The sequence below is a fragment of the Pseudophryne corroboree genome, chromosome 2 (assembly GCF_028390025.1).
Source record: "Pseudophryne corroboree isolate aPseCor3 chromosome 2, aPseCor3.hap2, whole genome shotgun sequence".
NCBI lineage: Eukaryota > Metazoa > Chordata > Amphibia > Anura > Myobatrachidae > Pseudophryne > Pseudophryne corroboree.
In genome coordinates this window covers 688,656,532-688,667,466 of record NC_086445.1, presented here as the reverse complement: position 1 = coordinate 688,667,466, position 10,935 = coordinate 688,656,532, and the positions used below count along the sequence as shown (strand labels likewise).

The following is a 10,935-nucleotide window of genomic DNA, read 5'->3' as shown; positions in this document are numbered from 1 at the left end:
TCCTCCTCAGCTCTTCTCTCTGCAGATTATCACAGTAAACGTGAGACAGAGCGGCACGCGCAGGCTGGAGAGTTGCTGCTGTCCCCATAAATCAGGTGCTGAACTGACTGTCTGGCGGCGCCAGGTTATTGGTATGCAGAGACTACATTTCAGTGGCAGTCTTTCTGCGGGTCTCCAGGGACCCGTCAGGCCCTAAGCACCTGCTTGTGATGGTTGGTGGGAAATCCGCCTCTGCTCATATTTGAAAGAGGGGAGTCAATTCTTTGAAATTATGTGTCCCACTATTAGATATTGTCTGGTGATCATCTGAGACCTCAAAACAATTTTAAATTGGACTACGAGATATAGATGTTTTCCATATATGGGTGGGAGGTCTTGCACTACATGCCCATAATTACACCTGCCTCCTAGGCAGCTATTGTCTGGTGATCTCCTGTGATTGCCAGACAATATTGCCCAGAGCAATGGAAAAATATAGTTTTCCATAGATGGAAGAAGGGCATATTGTGACCTATCTTCCCCTCCTCTCCGGCGGTGCAGTAGACTCTGGCATTGTGTGTGAGAGGCTACTGCACATACACAGGTCTCTGGGAACATGGCACTTGCGCCGCATTTCTTGGGGACATCTCTATTGCGCATGCGCAAATCACTGGAAAGTGGGTGCGGCGGCCATTTTCCTAGTGGTATTTGCATCTCTGCAGCCAGCACCGGGCCAATGGAGCTGTAAGTATAATTAAGTGGTAGGGTGTGCAGTGTGTGGGACCCCCTGGACCCAGGGGACCATGTGCACCGCATACCGTGCGCCCATTATAGATATGCCATTGCATAGGTTGTCTAGTTTTAAAACTGGTAGGCTGTATTAGGCATCCATATTCTTCCTACACATAGGAAGCGTTTAAATAGAGACAGTGAAAACTTGAAATAAAATAATTTGAAATTAAAGTGCAGATTTTTTTAGTCAAAACTTGCACACAGAATCCTACTGTTATTATTTTGGAAGGTGGATTAATGGCAAAACAATAACCACAAAGTGTTTCTCTCTGGTGCTTAAAATGAAAAATAAAATAAAAAAAAATTAAAAAATAATAATAATAATTACAAAAAATCATGTTTACTTTTTTTTTTGCCCATTTGGGTTACAAACATGTTTTAACGTGTTAGAATGAGTAAAAAGACTAATGATATTTTCTGAAAATACAAAAGGCCTGATTCAGAGATGGACGCAGTACACACAGCTGGTACAGTATTTGTTTGCACACAGCGGCTGTGCTAAAATACACTAATGCAACAGAAGGCATAATGTAATAGACATATATAGTGGCAGATGCTCAATTAGCCTAGTGATATCATTCAGGTGCTTGAAAGGGAGGGGTATTTCTAAGCAAGAAAAAAATAAAAAGCATTTTGTTTCCCCCAGCACCCTGAATGATAGCAGTAACCGGATATAAATCCCACACAATATTAGAATTCAGAGATCTTGGTTACATATATTTGCGCAAATGTATGATTAAGCCCGTCAAGGCCTCTCTGTATATTGGGGGTCCCTAGCGCTATATCTAGGTGCAGGGTGTGTCACCCCAAAGCACCAGCATAAGCCAGAAAGCCCAGGGCAGCAAACCAGTGAAAAAAACTATAGTGTTAATAAGTTAGTGTTAGGAAGCCGAAGCTATAAAGAATGTAATAGGCGCCTCCTGCCGGCAAAAGATGCAGCACTCTGTGTAAACATGTGTCATCTAAAGGTGGGTACACACTGGAGCGATATCGGGCCAATATTTTATCTTAGTCCGAATCGGAATGACATATCGGCCGGATCGATCAGTGTGTACGCCCAATCTGCATCAGCATGTCTCCTCACCCACAACAAAGGCTCCGTCTCTGGCTTTCAGCCGGGATAATGTGCCTGGGTCAGCCTCTCTCTGGGCAGCCACTCCTCTGGGTCCGCCTCCATTGTCAATCAATGAAGGGGAAGGAGAGGTCACAGTTCGCTTTCCCCTTCCTCTCCACTTGCTCTGCTGCCAAGTGTTAAAAGTCCCTGATGGCAGCAGTGGGCTCCCCATGCGATAGCACGGCTCGCCCATCGCTAGAAACGGCACTGCCCGGTACAGCCCCTGTTTTGGCCGGTACAGCCCATAAATAATCAGTACTGTACCTGCTAAAACAGTACAGTTGGAGGGTATGTGAATGGATGTGGCATATGTTCACCCGCTCCTTACTTGCTGCTCGAGATCTGTGTACAGGCTCGGACTGGGGAACAGGGGAAACCCCCGGTAGGCCCCATTGCCTATGGGCTCACCTCCTCTGCCTGTGGGTCCACCTCCTCCTCTAGGGATTAGGTTCCAAACTCTATCCTAGTGTACTTTAATTATACATTATACATATGTTACATTATACTGCACACAACTATGGTGTATTTTCTACAGTGCATTGCTGTTATTAATCTGGTACATTCTCATAAAGGTTAGCCAAGTCTCTGTGGTGGTTGGCCACACCTCCACTATTGCCTGGCCACACCCCTAAGCATGGGCCTCTACCACTGCATTCTCCCGGTGGGCCCTTCATGCCCCAGTCCGACACTGTATGTGTGTGCTCCCCCAACTCCCCACCACCTGCGTGTGGGACAGTCCTACAAAAATGGGATTGTCCCGCTGAATGTCAGGTCAGTTGGGAGGCATGGGTATGCTTAAGTGACCCTCATGTAACTCAGGATGGCCGGTATTGGGTTTGCGTACATCTCAGGATCTGGCCCAACTAACCGAGGAAAAAAACAGGTACATTTTGGGTGGGTACACTACCCCCAACATGACCCTCTCCAGGAGGGTCAGAATGCTCTCATCCTGGACTTTCCTCTTAATTTATGATTACCATCACCAGTGGTGAAACACTTTTCTTATTCATTAAACTGTTCAAAACAAGAGAAAAGTCCAAAGCAGAGCATGTTGTCCCTCCTTGAGAGGGTCATGTTGGGAGGTATGCCGTACTGCATAAATAATAATCCATACCTCCCAACATGACCCTCTCCAGGAGGGCCACAATGCTCCGCTTCTGGACTTTTCTCTTAATGTATGATTGCCGGCACCTGTGTTGAACAGGTTAATGGATAAGAAAGGTGTTACAGCACAGGTGATGGGAAGAGGGAAGTCCAGGAGCAGAGTATTCTGTCCCTCCTGGAGACGGTCATGTTGGGAGGTATGATAATCTGTGAAATTGATGAGCACAAATGTGAAAAAAATTACTTTAGCACAAGCATGACAGAAAGCTCTACAAAGAACTGTGAAGAATTCATTAAAAATTAGTAAGTAAATAAGAAAAAAACAAAAACAAAAAAATCCTCCGGTGTACCAACATGGCGGGGATCCAGGCCGCATAAATCTCATAAAATCCTCCCATCACTGTAATTTACCAGCACAGAGAAATCTCGCGAGTTGAGATGCGTTGATTCAGCAGCGCTGCTGTCCCGCCGCCCGGGCCCGGCGTCCTCCCCAGTCATTGTTGTGCATTGTGCTGTTAGTGTAAGGCTCGCTATGCTGCGTCTCCGCTGTAAAACCCGAGAGGGCACACACTTACTGCAGGGCCTGACGGATGTTTCCAGTGTCCGAGAGCTGCAGGAGCATATTGCGGGTGTGACTGGCATCTCCGGGCCCACGCAGCGTGTTATGGTGGGATATCCCCCTGCCAGTCTCGATCTAAGTGATGGGGATGCCACTCTGCGGGACCTTCCCATCAAATCCGGTGAGAAGGGGTGCAGGGTAACCGTGGATGGTCTCCATTGAGTATTGGTTACAAAGGCAACAGATGTATAAGAGAGAAGTATATCCGTTGTATGTAGTATTGCATTAAGGCATTATGTTTCACATTGTTATATTGTCTCTGAAAGTGTCTGCATTACTTAGCAACATTAATATACAGCTGTTTGCTGTTGATACACACTTTCTATCAGGGTGTGGTATGTTAGATAGAATAGACTTAAGGTGGGTACACACTATTAGATATATCTGCAGATCAATTGATCTGCAGATATATCTATGTACGGATCGGGCAGTGTGCTGTGCATACACACAGCCCGATCCGTCGGGGGACTGACGTCATGAACTGGGCGGAATCACCGCCGGCCGCCGCAGCATGTGTACGGGCGGTCGGACGACCGCCCCGTACACACAGCGACGCGCCAATATATCGTTAGATTTATTGGCTGTCGGCTGTGCTGCGCGGCCGACGCGATACGTCTGTGAACGACGGAGTTCACAGACGTATCGCCCGTACACACTGGCCGACAGTCCCGCGATGTATCGGCCGTTCGAGAGAACGGCCGATACATCGACCAGTGTGTACGGGCTTTCAGGTTGACAGTGTGTAGGTCGCCCACTATTGGTCGACAGTAAGTAGGTTGACATGGTTTCTATGTTGACAGGAACTCTAGGTTGACATGAAAAAAGGTCAACATGCGTTTTTTTTTTAAATAATTTTGGTGTCGTATTCTTCGTAGAGTTACCGGGAACCCAAATTAGTGCACCGTGTCCCCTCGCTTCGCTCGCCATGCTTCGGGCAAGGTGCCTTGCTCTGCTACCCCTGCGCTCAGCACAGGTTACTGTTCCCAATCGTAGTCCACGTGGATCGTAAAGTATGAAAATTAAAAAAATGAAGAATTTAAAAAAACAACACACACCTTATGTCGACCTAGAGTCCCTGTCGACCAATAGTGGTCGACCTAAGTCTTGTCAACCTAGAGACTGGATCCCTTCTATCCAGGAAAAATGTACAAGAAATACACTTGGATTGGCTAATCATAATGATCAATACAGCAGCTCCCACTCTTTAAAGAGAAATTGGGTAATATATCAATAATACGTGGTCCTCAAGGCACCCCAACAGTGCAGGTTTTAGGTATATCCATGGCTCAGCACAGATGGGTAAATCAAATTGACTAAGGTGCTAATTAAGTCACCTGTAGCCAAGCATGGCTCAACCTGAACCGTTAGAGTGCATTGGGGACCCAGTTTGAGAACCTTTGACTTAAGGTGTGTACATAAATATAGTGCATATCGCACTGTGTGTATAGTCCTTGCGTTGCTGATGCATGGTCTTGCTGGATCGGCATCACAAGGAAAAATAGACTGTGCAGGCAGCCCAACATTGACTGCATTGATGGGGGCCATGCTCCAGCCACGTCGAATAGTCAATGTCCATCGCACCGTGTGTACACGCCATTAGAGAAACGTAACATTAGTGCAGGTCAATGTTTTGGTAACTGAGAGTGACCCTTCATCAAGATGCATTCCAAAGCAGACTAACAGCAGAAACAGGTTAAAAAAAATTTTGTAAGCCCTGTATCGGTGGCTACTTGGATACCTCCCTTGGAATTTTAAAATTTCAATGAACAAAGCATATACTGTATGCAAGCAAATAAAACAAGCATAGCTTCTCAGTAATTGGTCTCTCATGAATATTTGCACAGCCACAAAATTGTTGCCTCCTTTTCAAACATCTCTCTTTATAAGCTAATTTTACCTTTTTGTAGTGGAAATTTTGAAAAGTTATCCCTAGCTGTACCTATGATGGTGCCGGGATCCGGACTGAAAGTCGACAGTAACTAGGTCGACAATGTCTAGGTCGACCACCATTGGTCGACAGTAACTAGGTCGACAGGGTGTCTAGGTCGACAGGGTCTTTAGGTCAACATGTTCTAGGTCGACAATGTCAAAAGGTCGACATGAGTCTTTCACAATTTTTTTTTTTTTAACCTTTTCATACTTAACGATCCACGTGGACTACGATTGGAACGGTAATCTGTGCCGAGCGAAGCGGTAGCGGAGCGAAGGCACCATGCCCGAAGCATGGCGAGCGAAGCGGTGCACTAATTGGGGTTCCCAGTCACTCTACGAAGAAAACGACACCAAAATAACATTAAAAACTCATGTCGACCTTTTGACCTGTCGACATAGAACATGTTGACCTAGACACCCTGTCGACCTAGTTACTGTCGACCAATACTGGTCGACCTCGTTACTGTCGACTTTCAATACCACACCCGATGGTGCCTCCCTGTCTCAGTAACGGTCTCTTCTGCATACATTTTTAGAGGTCCATCATCCTATGAGACCCCCCTAACAAAGGGCACAATGCAGAAGTAGGTCACTAACGGAGACCTTTCTGGTTCCTGGTCTCATCCTTTTGCCAGTTCATACCAATGACTTTCAAGGTCCCAGCACCAATAGTGTTATGCAAGAAACCCGGACATATATTTCATCTGCAGGGAAGCAAAAAAAGATCAGAGCTGACATAAGAATTATTTGATGGCTAAATTACGCCTCTAACCCATAATTAGTTTTTAAGGCTTGGAATCCATAATATAATGCAGTCAGCTGTTCATCTAGGACACGTGCACAGTACACATCTCTCCCGCATCAGCCAGTGAGTACTGGCCATAACACGCACAATCTCCGATCCCATCACAGCTCACTCCAATTTCACCTCCCCTTATAGCTCACCCTGATTTCTCCGCTCCAGTGTGGTTTCCTAAGCCACTCAGTGGAAGTCAAAACGGTAGAAAAATTAGAACCAAGAGAGAAGCAAACCAAGGGGTCAGTGAGCTGGTGATAGTAGAAAATGTGGTAAAAGAGAGTGGCAGAGGATGATTTGCAGGAGTGAGTGTGTGGGTGGTGGTGGGGGGGGGGGGGCTAGATGTAATAAGAGGGGGAAAGAGAGAATGGGGAGTGGCTGACAGGAGAAAAATAAAGCCTGGCATTGCAGATTTCAATGTTGTGCTTGCGACCCAGCGAGTGACAGGTTATGTAATACAAGTAGATTATGTTTTTTATGATTTTTTTTTCCTTTATCATATCTCCATTGTGTCTATAGCAAATATTACTTGTTTAATAGTACTATTACAGTCATACACCATGTACTATGGTTTTAATTCTGTATCTAGAGAAGTTATTATCTTTTTGAATTTTGTCAAATATAATAAAATGTTTTATTTTTAAACAGGGGATACTCTTATTGTGGAAGAAGATAAAAGTAGGCCTACATCCTCAAAGAAGACTATCAATGATCGGACCATATTCGAAACACCAACAATAGTGCGCAGGGTAGTTCCAGCTGACAATTCATGTCTCTTTACAAGTGTTTATTATGTAGTGGAAGGTGGTGTATATGACCCAGCATGTGCACCAGAAATGCGCAGCCTTATAGCTGAAATTGTTTCCAGTGATCCAACTAGTTACTGTGAGGCTGTGCTGGGTAAAAGCAATGGCGAGTATTGTGCCTGGATTCGTAGAGAAGACACATGGGGAGGAGCCATAGAAGTTTCAATACTTTCAAAGTTTTATCAGTGTGAGATTTGTGTTGTGGATACACAGACTGTGAGGATAGACCGCTTTGGAGAAGATGCTGGCTACAGTAGACGGGTTCTGCTGATTTATGATGGCATTCACTATGACCCTTTGCAGCGCCAGTTTCCAGATTCTGACATGCCCCCCATGACCATCTTTTCCACATCCGATGATGATGCATTGGTGCAGGCCCTAGAGCTTGCAGATGATGCCAGGAAGAAAAGGCAGTTTACAGATGTCAATAGATTTGCCTTACGTTGTATGGTTTGCCAAGAAGGTTTAACTGGACAGTCGGCAGCGAGAGATCATGCCAAGGAAACGGGACACACCAACTTTGGGGAGGTGTAACATCCTAAGGTCAACTAATCCTGACAGAATTGGTGAAAACTACCTCAAACAGCTGAAACCAGGTTAAAGAAAAGCAAAATCTTGAACTGCTTTTCCTGTTTTCTCCTCTGTTCCTGGGTCAGCGGAGCATTAAAACTCTTAAAACATCGCAGGATACCTTATAATGCTGTAACACGCATAAACAGCTTTTGTTTGTGTTCACAACTCTGGAATTTAGACCTGATTGGTATTCAGTCAAATTATTAATGGCCAATATCAGTGTTTTATGTCCCAAGTCTTAAGTACTTTCTTGCCGATATATAATAATTTTATCCTGCAAAAAGTTGTTACATATTTATTATTTTGCAGAATGAAATACAGCTTCATATTTGCATGTATAAATACTATTATGCTGATACAATTGAACAATTGTGCACATTATTTTAAACCCAGACAAAATTGTATGCCCTAAAATAACCAATAACCACTTGCAATTGCATGGAAATGTCTAAGCATTTGCATACGTGGTATCTGCCGTTAATATGGAAAACATTCTCAAAGTTTTTTAAAATTGGGAAATGTATTTGACTTGACTAGGGTGTATTGTGTGCTGCACTTGTCTGTTTTTTGCTGCAAAGATATTAATTGTCAAATTTGCACTAAGTGAGATGGAAAACGTCAGCAGATTTAAACTAGAAGGACGAAAGCTCGCTTCCTGAGAAAACCTGCTGCATTGTGCTAAATTATACAGCTGGATTTCAAGTGCCGATACTGGGTAATACCTAAATTACAAAGTGGGAGGGGACCTGTAACGCTAACGTGTATTTTATGTTGCAGAAATTGTTACTCAACTCTCATTCTGTATAGTAGCCTAAACCTGTGTTGGACTTTCAGCGATTTTTATTTGAATGAAGCAGTCCAGTGAAGCAGCCATCATGTACCAAGCATTTTACATCTGACTGTGACAATCAGCAAAGTATAGTATGTGTACTAGAAACTGGATCATTATTGTTTTTTCTTTTAATAATTGCAAGGCAATTTTTATAAAACTGCATATGATTCTATTAGAATCACTGCTGATATCTTAGGTTTTACTTTGCAAAAGACAGGAATATGCTGGCAGCTTGTTGTATTCCCACTGGTGTTTTTATTTTTCTCTAACGTCCTAGAGGATGCTGGGGACTCCGTAAGGACCATGGGGAATAGATGGGCTCCGCAGGAGACATGGGCACTTTAAGAAAGACTTTGGATTCTGGGTGTGCACTGGCTCCTCCCTCTATGCCCCTCCTCCAGACCTCAGTTTTAGACTGTGCCCAGAGGAAGATGGGTGCACTGCAGGGAGCTCTCCTGAGTTCCCTGCTAAGAAAGCATTTTTGTTAGGATTGTTTCTTATTATCAGGGAGCACTGCTGGCAACAGGCTCCCTGCATCGAGGGACTGAGGAGAGAGGAGCAGACCTACTTAAATGATAGGCTCTGCTTCTCGGCTACTGGACACCATTAGCTCCAGAGGGAGTGGAATACAGGTTCGTCCTGGGCGTTCATCCCATGGCCGCGCCGCCGTTCTCTTCACAGAGCCGGAAGAAAGAAGACGTCTAAGGCGGCAGAAGCCTTCGGGTGCTTCACTGAGGTAACGCACAGCACGGCAGCTGTGCGCCATTGCTCCATTACACCTCACACACTCGGGTCACTGTAAGGGGCAGGGGTGTCGCCCTGGGCAGCAATAAATACCTCTCCTATGGCAAAATAACCTATATACATGTACAGGTGAGCACTGTACATGTATATAAAAGAGCCCCCGCCATATTTTACAAACTTTGAGCCAGACAGAAGCCTGCCGCCGAGGGGGCGGGGCTTCTCCCTCAGCACTCACCAGCGCCATTTTTTCTTCACAGCACCGCTGAGAGGAAGCTCCCCGGACTCTCCCCTGCTTGACACACGGTGACAGAAGGGTTTTAAAGTAGAGGGGGGGGCACATAATTGGCAAATATATATACTACAGCGCTACTGGGTAAACATTCTGTGTTTTTCTCCTGGGTCATATAGCGCTGGGGTGTGTGCTGGCATTCTCTCTCTCTCTCTCTCTCTCTCTCTCTCTCTCTCTCTCTCTCTCTAAGGGCCTAAGGGGGATCCTGTCTTCAGAAAGGAGATTCCCTGTGTGTGTGGGAGTGTCGGTACGCGTGTGTCGACATGTTTGACGATGAAGGCTCGCCTAAGGAGGAGGGGGAGTGCATGAATGTCGGGTCGCAGTCGGCACCGCCGACACCGGACTGGGTGGATATGTGGAATGTCTTGAATGCTAATGTAAATTTATTGCATAAGAGATTAGACAAGACTGAGGCTAGGGATCAGTCAGGTTGTCAGATCCCAGTGACACCGGGACCTTCTGGGTCTCAGAAACGCACATTATCCCATATCACTGACACAGATACCGACACAGATTCAGATTCTAGTGTCGACTATGAGGATGCAAAATTACAGCCAAAAGTGGCTAAAGGTATTGTTGCGATTAAAGAGGTTTTGCATATCACTGAGGAACCCCCTGTCCCAGACAAGAGGGTGCACATGTATAAAGAGAAAAAACCTGAGGTCACTTTTCCGTCCTCATTTGAGCTAAGCGAATTGTGTGAAAAGGCTTGAATCTCCAGACAGGAGATTACAAGTTCCCAAAAGGATTCTTATGGCGTATCCCTTCCCACAAAAGGATAGGATACGATGGGAATCTTCGCCTAAAGTAGACAAGACGTTGACACGCTTATCCAAGAAGGTGGCACTGCCTTCCCAGGATACGGCTACCCTCAAAGATCCTGCTGATCGTAAGCAGGAAGTTACCATGAAGTACATTTACACACACTCCGGTACTATTGTTAGACCGGCGATGGCATCGGCCTGGGTTTGGACTGATTCCTTATCTAATGAGATTGATGCCCTAGATAAGGATACCATTCTAATGACCCTAGCGCATATCAAGGATGCTGCATTATATATGAGGGAGGCACAAAGAGACCTTTGTTTACTGAGCTCCAGAATAAATGCTATGTCTGTTTCTGCTAGGCGACTCTTGTGGACCCGACGGGGGATGCCGACTCAAAGCGGCATATGGAGTCGTTGCCGTACAAGGGGGAGGAGTTGTTTGGAGAATGCCTCTCGGACCTGGTCTCTACTGCTACAGCTGGTAAATCGATTTTTTTACCTTATGTTCCCCCGCAACATACTAAGAAGGCGCCTCATTATCAAATGCAGTCCTTTCGTTCAAATAAAAGCAAGATGGTACCGGGATCG

General features: G+C 45.3%; 1 protein-coding gene across 1 annotated transcript; it reads left to right on the top strand.

Moving 5' to 3' along the window:
- The first annotated feature begins 3,392 nt into the window (after nucleotides 1-3,392).
- Nucleotides 3,393-8,652, top strand: YOD1 (YOD1 deubiquitinase). The gene is made up of 2 exons (XM_063955186.1): nucleotides 3,393-3,729; nucleotides 6,985-8,652. The coding sequence occupies exons 1-2, from the start codon at nucleotides 3,522-3,524 to the stop codon at nucleotides 7,674-7,676; spliced, it is 900 nt and encodes a 299-aa protein (XP_063811256.1). The 5' UTR covers nucleotides 3,393-3,521; the 3' UTR covers nucleotides 7,677-8,652.
- The last annotated feature ends 2,283 nt before the right edge of the window (nucleotides 8,653-10,935 follow it).